Consider the following 18,494-nt stretch of genomic DNA (forward strand, 5'->3'; position numbering starts at 1 on the left):
AGCTTCTTTGGCAATGAATGTTTGTGGCTTACCCTCCTTGTGAAGGGTGTCAATGATTGTCAGAGACCATTTTGAAGGCTCAGGAGACCTTTGCAGGTGTTTTGAGTTGATTGGCAGATTTGCATGTCATCATATTCTAATTGGTTGAGATTGTGAATTGGTGGGGTTTTGTTAAATGTGAGCCAAAATCATCACAATTAAAACAACCAAAGACTTAAACTACTTCAGTATGTGTGCATTGAATTTATTTAATACAGGAGTTTCACAATTTGAGTTGAATTACTGAAATAAATGAACTTTTCCTCGGCATTATAATTTATTGAGAAGTACCGGTATACTCTCAGAATAGTGATATATACCGTATCATCTTTCAAACAACAGTAAATCAGCCAAGGGTGCTCCACAGATCAGAATCAGACCTCTTAAATGGGTCGCATTATAAGACGTCAGTCGAAGGAAGTGAAAGTTCATTGCAGTAGGAAAACTCACTTAACTTTCAGTGTAAAAAAGGACATTAATTGAAAATGAGCTACATTACAAAATAAAAGAAAATTAGTAGATTACATTAATATTAACATATGACCACCTACAGTGCATTTCTTAGTAACCCAATCACAGTGAGCTAATAAAAAGGAAGTATGAAACATATTTCCACTGATTAGAGTGACTACAGTTTAATTGAACAGGATGTCTAATCATATCAGTCTGATTTTAACAGTTTGTTTGCTGACTGTTTGATGAATGTCACATTTAAGGCAGTTTTGTTTTAGAGGCTGATGTTGGCTTATGAATACTCATTTCACATGCAAAGCTCATTTGCATATAAAGGTCATTCAGCTACGTTAGCAAAATGGCCTGTTCAGAAATAGAGTGGAAAGCAGTCATGAAAAGTTAAATTATGACCGAGTGGATAGTAAGTAAGATAGTAAGACTTCTTTAGGTGAACAACAGGGAATTTAAATGTGAAATCTGGTGAGGTTTCTTTCATTTGACTGTTGTGAGTTAGCACATTAGCATTTATGTAACTTTAGTTCTGGATTATTTCGAATGGGTCAGCTTTGTTCTGTGTTTGGTGGTTCACAAAAAAAATAAAATAAATAATAAAAAACAGCTAATCTCTAAGTGTCATATACATTAAAAAAGGTTATCATATGTGTGGCCTCAAATCCAAAATCCAATGAATAAAGACGCATGAAAGAATTCAAAGCTAAACACATTTATTTTTTTGTTTTGAAAACACTGTAAAAATGTAATCCTTCATTAGAATTATTTTCTGAAAATACATTACTGTCCAATTACAGAAGTAATTCAAAATCCACTTCTGTCATTTACTCAACTTCATGGTGTTCCAGACCTGTTTGACTGACTTTTGCTTGTAGGACACAAAATAATACGTTTTGTAATTTTATTATAAAGAGTTTACCCATTCTTTGCACTCTGATTTCAATTTGTAATATTTGCACAAAACAAGACGTTAATGTGAAAAATATAAAATAAATACTAAGCATTAGAGACATTTATAAGGAAGTAACCATTGTGGGTTAAAAAAAAAGGTAATTGTGACTTTTTATCTCAGAATCAGACATTTTCTCGCAATTCTGAGAAAAACAAAAATCGGAGTTGTGAGATATAAACTCCGATTTCTGACTTATTTCTCCCAATTCTGACTTCACATCTCACAGTTCAGTTTTTTGTTTCCGTCATGTGATAATAAATCTCACCATTCTTTAAAAAAAAAAAAAAAAAAAAACATTTTTTCCCCTTCATGGTTAAAAACAGGTAGTAGCAATTACAAGTTTGTCACATTCTGAATTTCTCCTCAGAATTTGAGAGAAAAATCGGAATTTTGAGAAAAAAACTCAAAGAATTGTAAGACATAATTTATAAATCGCAATTACCCATTTCATTTTATTTTTCTTGTGGCGCAAACAAGCTTTTATAGATTTGAGAGATTATCTTACATTTCAGGTCATGTGGATTACTTCTGTGTTTCCATTTTTCCTTTTAGGAGCTTAAAAACGGTTCATTTTACGGAAATTGTGAGCCTGTACACAACGCATTGTGTTCAAAATGTCATACAGTCTTGGAAAAACATAAGGATGAGTAAAATGATTTTTGGGGAACTACCACTTTAAGGATCATATTCACATATCAAATCCATAGAGAGAGAGTGAAACCGCTCAAATAGTACAGAAAGTACAGACATCATCCATGTATGCCCTATATGTCACAGTGTGTAATGGGCTGCTACACCGAGGCTTTATAGTTAAACTAAAACACATTAACGGAAGTGAACACCCATCTAAACCTCATACGTCTCAGTCCTAGGCCTTCCCTTTCTCCACCTCCACACCGGCCATCTGAGCGTCTTCCTGAATGCTGAGCGTCGTGCCCGAGGGACAGCAGCTCAGCTGATGCTCCTTCCAGTCCTGCAGAGAGACGGATCCAGAAATAAAGAGGCTGTAGCCGCTGTGATGTGATGGTGACCGCTAGGGCTGGACTCACCTTCCGCTGACAGAAGCCAGAGCAGTAATGGACTTTATGGCAGCCCGCACACTCACTGGACGCCTCTCGACCGCAGTTCACACATGTGTGCTGGAGCACAGAACAAACATACTAGTGTCACTATTAAGAGAATTAATCTATCTATCTATCTATCTATCTATCTATCTATCTATCTATCTATCTATCTATCTATCTATCTATCCTATAAACAAAAACAAAAAAACTATTCTAGTTATAAGATTAATTAGTCATATAAATTTCTTTGAATTCTACTTGCATTCAAATATTAATAGCAAAAACAGTTTAAATTGGAATTTAAAAAGCATTGCAAAAAACACAACTCCATTTTAAAATCATGTTTTTTCATTGTGCATTCCAATTAATCTCAATCAAACTGCAGTTGGGTTATTTTGCTTGAGAAACAACAACAACAACAAAATCCAGAAAACAAAGTTTCAGTTTTTGCAAATAAACTCTTCATATTATATATATGAATAAATACTATTTCGTAATATTAAAATTATTATCATATGCATTCATCATTTTTAGGCCTAAAATGTTGTGACAACTATTAATATACTTAAGAAATTTATGTTGTCAAAAACATTGTGAGTACGAGTAAAAACAGTGTGAATATCAAAGCACATATCTCCTGCCAAGAGCAGCCTGGACATTCTGCAAAATCTTCTCTTTAGTGTTCAATAGAGAAAGAGTGAGTAAATAGAAGGTTCGTTTTGGCCTCAACACAGACTAGCATTTCAAACAAACAAAGACTCTGGGATCTTTTGGCGTTTTCCCCTGGAGCATCTGTTCTCAGCTGCAGATTCTGATAGTCCTGCTTCACTCTCTCTCTCTCTGTCACATCTGAAGCGAAGCACAGCGGGTGATGGTGTGTGACGGTCAGTGTTTCTACACCACCCGTCCGGCCTGATCGCCACACACACATCTGAGAACGCCAACTACATAAGCAGATCCCCACACGAGCCACATTATAAACCTCAGAGCTCTGCTCCATTACTCTGACGAGCCACGTTTATATATTTAATGCTCTCGCAGATCTGTTGCTAAGAATAAACTACCCACAGTTAAACTAATATTACTTGGTTAGAATAATATTGTTTTGATTTATATTAATAAGTAAATGCAATAAACCATTTCTGAACAACTGAAAACTGAAATTGAAAGCAAAACTTAGCCGGTGTTACTATAAACCTAAAACCTTAGCAAGTAATAATAAGTTTGAATACTTTAATAAGTACTATTAAAAACTACTAAAATAAATAAATAAATAAATAAATAAATAAATAAATAAATAAATAAATAAATAATATTAAAATATAGTCAAATTCTAAATATGAATAAAAAGTATAATAGTATATTTAATGGGAACAAAATAAGATGGATATGATAACAGAGAGAGATTTACCTGGATGATAATTTGAGTGATTTTCCCTATGGGTTCTTCACTGAGCGACAGCTGACTCTGAAAGGACTGAGAGACAAAAACATGAATATGTGATGCTTCTTATAGGAGTCAGAAAATAAACTTCTCCCCATTGGTACACTTCATTTTTTGAATTCAGTTATTGTTGACTTAATTTCCCAAATAAAGTCCCTGTGCACTATTTTATGACTTAAAACTCAACTCTTACTTTTTCCAAGTAAGTTATTAACATAAATATACTGTATGTATTTAATCACATATGTGAGCATGGACCTCAAAACCAGTCACAAGTTAATATTTTTCAAAATTGAGATGTATACATAATCTAAATAAATGGCTAAAGAAATAAGTTTGTTATGATTGGACAATATGTGGTTGAGATACAACTATTTGAAAATCTGGGATATGAGTGTGCAAAAAAATCTAAATATTGAGAAAATCACCTTTAAAGTTGTCCAAATGAATTCTTAGCAAAGCATATTACTAATCAAAAATTAAGTTTTGATATATTTATGGTAGGAAATTTACAAAATATCTTCATGGAACATGATCTTTACTTAATAGCGTAATAATTTTTGGCATAAAGGAAAAATCAATCATTTTCACCCATACAATGTTTTTTTTGTCCATTGCTGCAAATATACCCCAGAGACTTAAGACTGATCTTGTGATCCAGGGTCACATTTTATTCATCTTTGCTGCTGACTTTCAATGATCCGATTTAACCATATTAATAAGCAAAAAATGACTTTAGATGAACATGACATTTGTGTTTCTTTTCTTTTGTTTTGTTTTGCTGAAGAGTGTTGACTTTTCTTCTCCAGCATCCTATGACTCATGCAATCCAAAATAGCTGAGGCTCATTCATTTGACTTTTAGTGCGAAAGTGCTTTTACATTTGCCGAAAACAGAAAACAAACCCAGTCCAGATGAGAAAATGTAACACGAAAGTAACGTAATGCATTACTTTCCATAAATGCAATTAGTTATTTTATAATTTTTTATTTTTTTTAGGGAGTAACACAATATTGTAAAGCATTACTTTTAAAAGTAATTTAGCCCAACACTGACCTGAGGCCAGTTTTGTGGTTGTAATTGTTTGTATGAAGTATTTCTGTCACCTCTTTTCTGATGCTGCTGTTTTTCTCGGGGCTGATGGGGGCATGCGCTCCGCTCTGACTGCTTTGTTTGGCCTGTGCGATGAGGACTTTGAGTTGCTGTGCGTTGTTGAGCAGCGTGTTGGCCATCTCCTCCAGATAAAGCCAGGTGCGCTGCTCGGCCGTCTCCAGCCCGTTCGTGAGCGGCCCGGATGGAGAGGGTTTAGACTGCACCACTGCCAGCGCTGGAAGGCTGGTGAACACTGAGGAGAAACACACTCGAGATGAAGCCTAACCTGCGTCTCCTGAGTGATGAAAGACCTCTGTGTGAATAAATGTCCTCTGGGATGTGATTTTGTAAAGGTACAACCTTGACTAGCACATTTACAGTCCGTCCTCATCTGATCTCCCTTTAACCCTGACCCACATTTCTTTTTTTTTCTTTCTAAAAAAGACCAGGTCCGAACAGACAGGAGAGGACACTCTCAGTCAGGACTCGACCCAGACAAACAAAATTTCATGTTTCTCTCCACTGAATCTCAATGCCGTCTAGGAAAAACAGCTGATCTCATTTGTGTTTCTTTGTCTTCAGGATGAAACATATGTGAACGTGCCCTCAAAACATGGACTCTGAGCCTCTGGCTGTATAGTCCAACAGCGGTCTGTGTGTTTCAGCTCAAACATTTCCCATAATTCAACACTTCTGATATGTCCTTCTGTTAGTAAATTCACTTTATCCCCTTATTTCTGAGATAAGCGCATCTATTTTTAACACAAACATGGCTTCTATCTGACAAAACATACTTGGGTATTCATACTAGGGAACTCACAGAACGAAAAGGTTATGAGCAAGAATATAAAATGTAGCTTTTTATTTTTTGGCCTTTTTGTCACTTTTATTAATAGGGAGGGTGGAATAATGAGAAGAAGAGGGCAAAACTGAATCGTGAAATGCCACAGAGTTTCCACATTTTACCAGTAGTTCCCCAGTAATTTGTGATTAGGATTATGGTTATAAAATCTATTTTACAGATATTTAAGATATGTGTGTCAAGTCAAGAATAATTATTTAAATGTAATTTTAAATGCAAGTAAAGAATCACTTAAACTATGCTACACCATAAGCAATCTCTCCAGGGTTGTTACAGATACGAATAGTAAAAAACTAAAAAACTTTCTTTTTGCACTTGAAGTAAAATAAACAGGAACTGAAATAAAATAGAAAATAAGTATATATTGCTAAAATATTAAAATATATATTTTTTAATTTGATAAGCTAAAATAACAAAAAATGAACTAAAAATCAAGTATATATATATATACACACACACACACACACACACACACACACCATCATTCAGACAGACTCGTATAATGCCACTACTTATGAAACCCTCCCTCAACCCATCACTTTTAAAGAACTACAGACCAGTTTCCCTTCTTCCTTTCATTGCAAAAACACTTGAAAGAGCTGTGTTCAACCAAGTTTCTGTCTTTCTCACACAAAACAACCTCCTCGACAGCAACCAGTCTGGTTTTAGAAGTGGACATTCAACCAAGACTGCCTTGCTCTCAGTTGTTAAAGCCCCAAGACTGGCAAGAGCGGAATCCAAATCTTCAGTACTTATCCTGCTTGATCTGTCCGCTGCTTTTGACACAGTTAACCACCAGATCCTCCTATCAACCCTACTGGCAAAAGGCATCTCAGGAACCACACTTCAATGGTTTGAGTCTTACCTATCAGATAGGTCCTTCAAAGTATCTTGGAGAGGTGAGGTGTCCAAGTCTCAACATCTAACTACTGGGGTGCCTCAGGGCTCATTTCTTGGACCACTTCTCTTCTGTCTACATGGCATCATTAGGTTCTGTAATTCAGAAGCATGGCTTTTCATATCACTGCTGTGCTGATGACACTTAACTCTACCTCTCATTCCATCCTGATGATCCGACGGTACCTGAACGTCACTTGATTGTGCCATCCCAAAGAAACACAAAGTCACTTTTACTGACTTTAAAATTTAATGTTCCCTCCTGGTGGAATGACCTGCACAACTCAATCCGAGCAGCTGAGTCCTTAGCCATCTTCAAGAATCTGCTAAAAACACATCTCTTCCATCTTTATTTGACCCTCTAACTTTAGCACTCACTATTCTTTAAAAAACTACCTTTCTAATCTTTTTTATTCTATCTATTTTCGTTTCTTCACTTATTATACAATTATAAAAAAAGACCTCTAACACTAGCTTGCTCTATACTTTTTCTATTCTTGATTGCTTCCATTGTCCTCATTTGTAAGTCGCTTTGGATAAAAGCTTCTGCTAAATGACCAAATGTAATATATATATATATATATATATATTTTTATAGCTGAACTAAAAAACTAAAATGTATATTCTTTATAAAAATACATTTATTTATTTCCCTTGAATCCTGAAAGGTGGATTTGAACTGACAGTGGCCACATGAGCACCACAGCTCAATGTGTCTGAGCATGTGCATCAACCACTAGGCCACTGGTCCTACATCAATACTTTGGAGGTGTGAGAATATGCACCCATTTTCCTGTGGCAGAAATAAATTTTCTCTGTAATATTACGGTCCAGGGCTGTGGACACACTTGTTTTATGGTTATTTTTACGAATCAGTCCAAGCGAGTCAAGGTCAGGATGCTTTAAAAGAGAAGTGCTGAAGCATTTCGGACACACACAGCCTGACAGAGATACAAAGAAGGAGAGACGGCTGATTTCCCGAGACACAGAGCACAGTGGTGGATCAGACACACAGAGCCGCTTTCAATCAGGGGTCACGCTCCCTGGAGCGAAACATCTACACTGGACCACTGCCCTCAACTTCAGAAATCAACCCTCAGACAGAAGTCAAACCATGATCCTTTCTCTCTAAAAGAGAGAAGACAAGAACAGAAAGACTTTGAAAGGTGGATTTAAAGCAATGTATGGATCACTGGTTGTGTCAGTAAACAAAAATAACTATTTTGTTAATATTTTGGTAATTTTGTACTTCAATAGTTCACCCCAGAATGCCAAAAATCTCAATCCATTCAAGATGTAGATGAGTTCTTCATCAGATTTGGAGAATTGTAGCATTGCATCACTTGTTCACCAATGGATGCTCTGCAGTGAATGGGTGCCGTCAGAATGAAAGTCCAAACAGCTGATAAAAACACCACAATAATCCACACCACAGTCCATCAGTTAATGTCTTGTGAAGAGAAAAAACATGTTTGTAAGAAACAAATCCATCAATAGATACCATCATTATACTATAAAAAATATGAATAGTATTTTAAATGGATGCAGCAGTTTAATGTTAAAACGCATAAATGATAGATTTGTTTTTTTTTTTACAAACATGCAGCTTTTCACATCACAAGACTTTAATTGATGGACTGGAGTGGTGTGGATTATTGTGATGTTTTTATCAGCTGTTTAGACTCTCATTCTGACGGCACCCATTCACTGCAGAGCATCCATTGCTGAGCTAAAAAAAGTAGCAAATGACTTCAAATGTCAGGAATTGATCTAATTGTGAACCGTAAGTTGTCTTGATGACATCAGCAGGAAAGGTAAATTGTTTAAATTAACAGGCGAAAGTTTTTAATTGGATCATTTAATAGGATTTAACTGAATTTAGTTTTTTTTAAATAACATACTGATATATCATTACAAATATGGCCAGGAAAACATCGAAAGTTTATACATTCACATTTTTAAACATTTAGAAGTTGTTGTTTTTTCCGTTGGGAGAATGAAACGGTCTTAAATGTCAAATTTGCTAGATGTGAAAAAAACAAAAACAAACATGTAGTGATTTTAATAGCATCCTCTCAAAGGTTAATGCATCAACTTCAGCAGTGCTAACTTAATTCATAATTTCTAGAAACACTGATGAAATAACGAATGAATCACTAGTTCACAGACGTTCAAATGTCCCGCCATCTGCTCACAGGATGGCTTCGAACGGTCCAAACGTGACCCATATGAGGACAGACCCGACGCGCCCTCTGTCCTACAAACATGCCATTGAACAGAAGTCACCCTCAACTGGCCGGGGTACAGAAACACAGAACAACTCATTATCAGAGTCTCACGCTGAGCTCCAAACGGCCTCCGTCTCACACAAAGGGCACTAAAAATAACAGCCCTTTTTGTTTCCAGCCAAAAACGAGCCAGAAAGAGGCCAATCCTGTGCTTCAGAGGGGGAGAGAGTCTCAACCTCAGACGACACGATCACAGACCAGTCAATGACCCCTGATGCAAACTACACACAAAGAAACGCAAGAGCTTTAATCCGATTGGCTGTTTTTACTCATCCAGTTTTCATACACAGTGGGACTGTATTCCTCGCAGTCTGCTCTGTTCTATACTGCACATTTTGGCAAGTGTAGTGAATATACAGATTAAATTCATACAGCAAGCCAGCACACTGTTTGTCTGTAGTGTTTGTGAAGGCAGCGCTCACTGGTTGTGTTGGAGAAGACGTCCGCGGGCGCTGGGCTGTCGCCTGTCTCTCCTGACACTGTTCGGTCAAAGGTCAGCGTTCCTGATGTGGTGATCTGTCCGGACGGAGTCACTGTAACTGAGAGCAGACAGACAGAATCACACCTGAGAGTCAGAACCACTGATAGAAATAAAGATACAGATCTCCGGATGCTGGAATAATACGATTATTAAATAATACTTACACACAAAAAAATATATAATAAACATTTGTATGATTCATTTTCATTATTTCACAACATATATTAATTGATAATATTTATTCTTTTGCATAAACTTTAACATATTATTAATATTTCATTGAAATATTGCTTGATTCAAATAAATTAAATACATGAAATCAATCACAAATGATTATTAAAAATACAAAATAAAATAATAATAAAAAAGCAAATATTACCTAACTGAAATACAATATTCAATTAATGATAATTAAAATATATATATATTTCAGCCAGATACAGAAAATGATACATTTTGCATATGAATGTATGTGTATACATATATATATATATATATATATATATATATATATATATATATATATATGTGTGTGTGTGTGTGTGTGTGTGTGTGCGTGCTCTTGTGTCATATCAGGACACAACTCTGTATAATGACATGGGTATGACACAGGTATTCCAAGGAGAGGGTGACTTATGAGGACATAACCCATGTCCCCATTTTTCAAAACGCTTATAAATCATAGAGAATGAGTTTTTTTGAGAAAGTAAAAATGCACAAAGTTTCCTGTGAGGGTTAGGGTTAGGGGTAGGGTTGGTGAATGGCGATAGAATATATAGTTTGTACAGTATAAAAACCATTACATCTATGGGATGTCCCCACTTTTCACAAAAACAAACATGTGTGTGTGTGTGTGTGTGTGCATGCGACATTGGACCACAAAACCAGTCTTAAGTGTCAATTTTTTGAAAATTAAGATATTCTTCATGGAACATGATCTTTACTTAATATCCTAATGATTTTTGTCATAAAACAAAAATCTATAGTTTTGACTCATACAATGTGTTTTTGCGACTCCAGACTGCTTTTGTGTTCCAGGGTCACAGATATATAAAGAAAGAGCGAGCAAGAGAGAATATAGATGTATATATACATATTTTATATTACATCAATGCCAGCTTGTGATGCTGTTAGTTGTTAGTAGAGTCTATTCTAGAGCTGAAGATCTTTGCCCGAACCCGACGGGACCCGTCGGGACCCGACGGGTTCGGGCTTAATTTCTATCATCTTACGCGGGCTCGGGCCGGGCTCGGGCTTGCGCTCTGGTTTGCGAGGTAAACGAGCGGTCATGTGATGTGTTTCGATTAGCGCGAGAAAGATGCGAAAATGAATGCTGAGCAGGTGTAACGGAGGCTTGCCTCTGGTGATTACGTTTTGGTTGCACCAGCAACTAAAGCAAAGTCTGAGGTGTGGAAAAGTTTTAACCATGCTTATAAAGAGAATAATGAGTGAATAATGACGCACCATCAGTGACCGCAGGAACACGCTGAAGACATCTACAATGGATTCAATCATTTTCCTCCACAAAAACATGTAGACCTAGCCTAATCTCTGTGAGTAAAGGTTTTTCAAATGAGTCTTAAATGCATAATGTTGACAGAGTATTTACGCTAATGTTGGCATTATTCTTTTATTAAATAAAGCAAATCCGGCGGAGCCTTTATCTTAATTTCGTTATTGCCAAATACCCATCTTAATTTAAAATTTATCTTAATTTAATTTTTTTTTAAATGACTCGTTTTTATTGGTGCGTTGGTCTATTTATAGGTTAAATGAGCCCATATGTCTAGAATGCTGAGATGTTACGATGTTACAGAGGACTTATTTTATTTCTTTATTCCAACTTCCAAGTGGTCTAGTCTACGTTAGTTATGAGTAAATTATGTTAAAACATGAATAAATTGCTCATTGTTGGCAAAAGGCAAAAGAGCTGTGTGCGTGCGCACATTTGAATAATGTCGGGCTGTAAACGGGTTCGGGCTTTAAAAAAGCTGTCAATCAAAATGTACTTGTCGGGCTCGGGCTGAAACCTGTCGGGCTCGGGTCCTGTCGGGCCTAACTTTTAAGGCCCGATTACAGCTCTAGTCTATTCTGTATAACTCATGGTAAGTAAATTAAGAAATTAAGCCACTTTATTTTCATTTAGCTGCAAAATGATTTTTTTTCTTAACAACATCACAATCAGGAGAACATTAGGGAACATTAGGGATCTTACATGTTGCTCCAGGACCCAGGGTGATGTTCTTTGGAGACTGTACTTCCCTCTTCTCCGGAGAAGCTGCGTGCTCGCTGTCCTTCTTCTTTCTTTTATAAGGGACGAACAGTCTGACGGGGCCCGTCTGCAGGGCACCAGAATCCAGAATTAGTCTCTAGAGCAACATGGCATCACGACTGAGACTTCAGACATTACTCATTACCATCGAGATGTTCTCTCCTCCGAAAGATCCCTCCTTCGTACACTGGAGAAGAGACGTTCTGTTATACAAGCAAGACTTTTTCACTTAAGATTGTCAAAATAGACTCACAGATGCACTGATTCACATGCAACATGCTTACACTGTATATACATATATTTTGCAGAATATGAATATTTATTTATATTTATTAAATCTATATTATTATTATTATTAGTTTACTGTTTTATAATAATGTTAATATGACAATACAATTGAAATAAATAAAATAAACATTCATATATCTGTATAATTGAATTTCACTCTGATTTAGACAAAACCATAACTTTTTTGTTTTTAATTTTCTTTAATTTTCATAGTATATATTTTTATTTTAACATAACATTTATTAATATATTGCTAGTTTGAATATTTTTGTTTTGTTTTTAATATTTAACTTTATGACTTTATATTATTGTATAATAATAATAATAGTACTTATATAACAACGTAAGTATTATATCATGATCATCTATAATATAATTAATATATAAATGTATAGTTTCACTCAAAAACATTTACTGTCGTTTTTCATTTAATTTCATAATACATATTTTTATTCAGATTATCATATTAATATTTATTTATAAATATACATCATTGAAATAAATATTTAGGATTTTTATATAATCAATATTTATCTATTTATTTTATATCACTCTAATGATAATTTGGCCCTGTTTCGTAAATCTGGCCATTACTATACTGAACAAATTATGAACGCAACACTTTTGTTTATGTACTAATTTTTCATGAGCTGAACACAAAGATCGAAGACTTTTTCTATTGACACAAAAGGCCTATTTTTCTCAAATATTGTTCCCAAATCTGTCTAAAACTGTGTTAGTGAGCACTTCTACTTTACAGAGATAATCCATCCACCTCACAGGTGTGTATCAAGATTCTGATTAGACAGCATGATTATTACACAGGTGTGTCTTAGACTGGACACAATAAAAGGCCAGGCTAAAATGTGTAATTTAGACAACCATTTTTTTTCTATTTATTACTTTATTTAGTATATTAGTATAGTATTTTTAAATTAACATTCTTGTTTGATTTGTATTTATTATTTCATTTCAGTTGTCATTTTCTTAAAAATATGTATTTTTTCTAGGGCCGGGACTTTAACGCGTTAATTGACATTAATTAATTACACAAAAAATAACGCGTTAACTAAGATTAATTAATTACACAAAAAAAAATTCGCGCATTTTTAATAACTTATTTTTACACCGCGGAACGTTTCTCACTGGATGAGTTTCGGCGGACCGATTATACTGGAGCACCGACTAGCGTTCGCATATCACCGCAGCTCATCGAGCCTCAAGTATCACCTCAACGCAAAACATATAGCAGCTAGCGTGGACTTTAAACTTTATGTTGAACTATGTATTATTTTGTTGGTGCAACAGCTTATGTTGAACTCTTTATTGTTTTGGCCAAGGTTATGGCCTCTGAAGCAACAGAGAGATGTTTTCTAATAGTCGGTGTTTCTAATGTTCTGAATGTAATTGACAGTATTGTGTTTTACTTAAAAAACACTTTACAGAAGGTTCCAGCACCTATAAGCTTCCTGAATTTCTGAAATGTACTATTTCTAAATTGTTTCTAAATATGCTATTGCTACACTTCATGGCAAAAATTGCACTGGTCTGCTAGACTTGGTTGAACAAAAATAAACAATATTTTGTTGCTTAAGCTTATGTATTCAGTCATTATTCAATGGTATACTATAAATCCATGTGAAAAAAATTACTTCTCACTGTTCTCAGGTCAAATATTTATATGCGATTAATTTCGATTAATTAATTACAAAGCCTCTAATTAATTAGATTAATTTTTTTAATCGAGTCCTGGCCCTAATTTTTTCATCTTTACTCTTGAGTATGTGAAAACCCAGGTCAGTGGTATGATTATGATTATAATAATGAGATTGAGTCACCATGTCACTCAGTGTTGACACATCGTCACAGCAGGCCGCACACGTACAGGACGCTGCATGAGGGTTCAGGATACGCTCCTGTCAAAACACACACACATACACACACTTCAGTTAAACACGACACCAGCTGTGGGCTGTTCTGTGAGCTGTGTATATCTGTGCATATTCATATATGATGATGTGTGTGTGTGTGTGTGTGTGTGTGTGTGTGTGGCCTCCAACGGCCGGTCTGACCTGAATGAGACACTGTAGAGGTCGGCCAGCGTAGCGGATGCTTCTCTTCCAGTCTTTGCTGCTCGCTCTCCCTGACATACCCTCGAACTCAGTCGGGGTGTACCAGTTATTGTTGTGTTTGATACAGTGCCCTTTTCCCCCTGAGGTCAAAGGTTAAAGATCAGTCACCGGATGTGTCCCAATTCCTATATTATGCATCCTAAATAATCACGAGTGTGTCTTAAATCATGCTACATAGAAAACAGTACGCCAAAGCTGCCCAAATCGTATACCATTTTCCAGTGGATTTCAAAAGTTATGTGAGATAATAAAACACAACTGTTAATCGTTAGATCACCTCAGGTCAATTAAATAATTTCAACAGATACATCATTTTAAAAACATGTATTAGTCAGGGTTGAAATAAACAATAACTGAGATTAATAAATGGTTTACTAATGCAGCTAGTGCAACTAATGTTAACAAATGGAATCATATTATAAAGTGTTACCTTATTTTTTGTATTATTTTGTACTTTCTTGGAATCATCATCATCTATTGAATTAATAACCTTAAAATTCATTTTTTGAGGTGTATGATTCATTTAAAACCTGCTGTGACAACTTTACCTGCAGTTTTTTTTACTCTTGTGATATCTCACTGCTAAATAAAATAACAATTATAATATTAATAAGTAGTTAGATCATCAATTTTTTTTTTAATAAATTAATAATAATTTTAAATGTTCAAAAATATAGCAGCATTGTAATTTTGGTTGTACTTTAAATTTTAAATATAATTATTTTATTAAATAAAATTTTAAGTGAAATATTACAATAGCAGTACACCTTATTTTTTATTTTTTTTATTTATTCTGAAAGAATAATAACTACAATAATTATTATTACTATTATTTTATAGTCATATTCATATAGAATAACAAATCCTGAGCAAACCGTGCAGCCCTACAGACAAGCACAGAAAACAAACATTATTTGAGTGTGTTTAAAAACTATTTTTTTTCAGAAATAATCGCAATTTCATTATCCCCCACCAATTCTACAAAGAAAATCCTACTGTGTAATATAAGCATACAAATGAGGATGCAGCCTTTGTTACTGTAAATACTGTCCTGCTAGCTTCTGAACCCTGCACCTGCACACTTCCTGAGAGGTTTTCAAACAGGTCCTGGACACACAGCTGAATTAGTTTCATCAGTCAGCCGAGTGCCGCCCTCTTGTGCCGGCTGTTTACCTGAGCCCAGTCTGTTTTTGTACAGGATCCCGCTGGTGTTCCTGCAGCGGACCGGAAGCTCGTTGTCATAAACCGACGGATCCCAGTTGTACTTGGAGACGTGTCCAGACATCAGAGGGGTGCTCGGGGTCTGAGGGCCTGAGAGGGAAGAACAGACACATGTAGAAACACTGCAGTTCATTTAAGACCAAATAAATCAAATTTACCAGGTGTCATTGGTGTGGCGGTTCCCTTCAGCCCTGTGGCGTCGACGATGCTCCCATCTGTGTGCACCACGATCAGTGTGGCCTTCTGGGTACTCAGACTGTCTCCGATCTGTAGCGTGGTTCTGCCGGTCTACATCAACCAGTTAAAGAAATATTAAATATGATTCAAAACATACCTGTCCTTACATTTACTTCACACTACCCATAAATAAATGTACGACGGTAGCATCATGATTATTTTGAACTAATACCATAAAACTACTTTTTGTTACTTAAAATAAAAGGAATCCTAATACTTGACATGAAATAAAATATAAGAAATGTGTATTTCATTTCAGATAGTTGGCAAAAAAACTTTCTTGTTTTCATTTAGTTTAACCTGATGTACTAAAATGATTACTAAAATAAAATTGATAAAAACTAAAAGTGTATATTGCATAATTCATATTATTAATCAAATTATAATATTTATACTACATAATGTAATATAAAATATTATAAGGTAATGCATGTATATATATATATATATTTTATATAAATAATTTTCTTATATATATATATATATATATATATATATATATATATAATTATATAAAAAAAACTAAAACTAATAAAAATGGCAAATACACATAAAACTAACTACACTTAATAAAATGTAATATATATATATATATATAAACTACTTCAACCTACTCATAAAAACTATAATAGTATCTAAATCATACTAAAATAATCCTGTTTTGGACATGTAAAATAGTTTTATCATGATATATAAATATAGATACAATAAACTGCTACGGGTTTGGTTTCTTTAAAGAAGTTCAATGAAAAAAACCTTCTAGCAATTAAATAAATAAATGGATAGATAGATATATAAATAGATCAGCCAGCCAACGACAAAAATATAAAATGCATATATTATATGTGATGTTTTCAAATGAATAAAACATTACAATAAAGTCATTTACCATTATGTAAAAGCTAACATTATTAAATACTTCATGATTTTTAGATATTTCGATTTTTTTTTTTTTTTTTTACATTGATTTTCCATTCCTTGTATTTACAAAATAATGTATTGTGCATCATGTCAATTTCAAGACGGTTTAACATGAGATCATTCCTAGGTGTCTTATCTTACGAGCACGTGTCGAGGGATGGACGCTGCTGAGGCCACTGTGGAGGTGAAGACAGTCTCATCTGAACTCTGGACGTCCCCAACAGTGACGGCTGTCACCTCTGCAAACAAACACCGACTTTAAGACTTTGGGAAGATGACAATGCTCGTAGAGTTTGTGCACATGACGTACTGGACCACATACATACACATAAATCAATAGCCAACAATTCATTGCATGGGTCAAATTATTGATTTTTCTTTTATGCCAAAAATAATTAGGACATTAAGTACAAATAATTTTCCATGAAGATATTTTATAAATGTACTACATTAAATATATCAAAACTTAATTTGTTATTAGTAATATGCATTGCTAAGGACTTCATTTGAACAACTTTAAAAGCGAATTTCTCAATATTCCGATTTTTTTTTTTTTTGCACCCTCAGATTTCAGATTTTCAAAATAGTTGTATCTCATCAAAATATTGTCCGATCATAATAAACCATACATCAATGGGAAGCTCTCAGATGAGATATACATTTCTCTCTCTATATATATGATACTTCAGAAATCGTTCTAATATACTTATTCTAATATACTTATATCATGCAAGCTCAATTATATTTTATTTAAACTGCCGTTCATCATAAAAACAATGATCGATGTTATAAACATTTTTGTAACATTATAAACGTCACTTTTGATAAATGCAATGCGAAGAAAATTATTACTTGCGAGTCTGATGTGAGGAGAATTGTTTCCGATTCACACCAAACAAACAAAAGATTATACTATTAACGTTGGTAAAACAAGCCTTATACTAATCCGTCTGAAAAAGATAATTAAATGGGTAAATGGACAGTATGATGTACACTGAAATAGATTTCCATTGTTATCAATAATCAATTATTCATAATAAACATAAAATCAGCTGATGCGCATGCGCACACTGACCTGCAAACGCGGTTTCGCCGTCGTCGGGGTTCGGTAGGGATTCGGTGATGTCGATGTTTGCCGCTTCTCCCATCACAGTCATCGTGGCGACTTCGGCCTCCGATTCGGTATCCGAGCCCGCCGTCTCTCCCGCAGACGCGTCGCCCAGCTGCAGCGCTTTCGCCGCCGGTTCAGTCGCGTCCATTTCACAACAGCGGGGCACGAAAGCAGCCGAAACTTTCCGAAGGATTGACGAGGCGCGCGTCCCTCGCGATTTGTAAAGCTGCAGGTGTCCAGCGAGATCTTAGTCAACTTGCACGAATAAATAATGAAATTATTAAAATATTGAATTATTTCTTCGGGTATGAAAGAAAAGAATGGTTGCAGGATAATGGCCTCCGAGTGCCTTTGCCGGGGACGGGGGATCAACACAGGAAGGAGATTAAGCGGAAATTACCGAATCAAAACGGAAATTACCGAAAGAACACGACGTAGCACGAAACAACGCTCGATATCAGGCGTGATTAGTCAGAAGACAAATCACAAAACAAAACAAAAATTGTTGCAAAGATTTGGCATTTAACAATTATTCGATTTTTTTTTATTTAAATCCTTAAAGAAGCTGAACAAATTAAAACTCTGTCAATTATTTGCACTATATATATATATATATATATATATATATATATGTGTGTGTGTGTGTGTGTGTGTGTGTGTGTATATAAACCCTCTAATTTAAAATGTAGCTTAATATCTTATTTAGCTATTAAATTCAGATAATTATT

General features: G+C 34.9%; 1 protein-coding gene across 1 annotated transcript; it reads right to left on the reverse strand.

Moving 5' to 3' along the window:
• Positions 1-1,200: 1,200 nt before the first annotated feature.
• On the reverse strand, positions 1,201-18,234 carry LOC128014173 (deformed epidermal autoregulatory factor 1 homolog). The gene is made up of 13 exons (XM_052597529.1): positions 17,731-18,234; positions 16,797-16,894; positions 15,656-15,785; positions 15,450-15,587; positions 14,217-14,356; positions 13,983-14,060; positions 12,002-12,043; positions 11,800-11,923; positions 9,526-9,642; positions 5,071-5,309; positions 3,932-3,997; positions 2,506-2,595; positions 1,201-2,429 (listed from the first exon to the last, which is right to left on the reverse strand). Exons 1-13 carry the CDS (start codon positions 17,912-17,914, stop codon positions 2,325-2,327), a joined length of 1,551 nt encoding a protein of 516 aa, XP_052453489.1. The 5' UTR covers positions 17,915-18,234; the 3' UTR covers positions 1,201-2,324.
• Positions 18,235-18,494: the final 260 nt, after the last annotated feature.

Source organism: Carassius gibelio, chromosome B25, assembly GCF_023724105.1.
Source record: "Carassius gibelio isolate Cgi1373 ecotype wild population from Czech Republic chromosome B25, carGib1.2-hapl.c, whole genome shotgun sequence".
NCBI lineage: Eukaryota > Metazoa > Chordata > Actinopteri > Cypriniformes > Cyprinidae > Carassius > Carassius gibelio.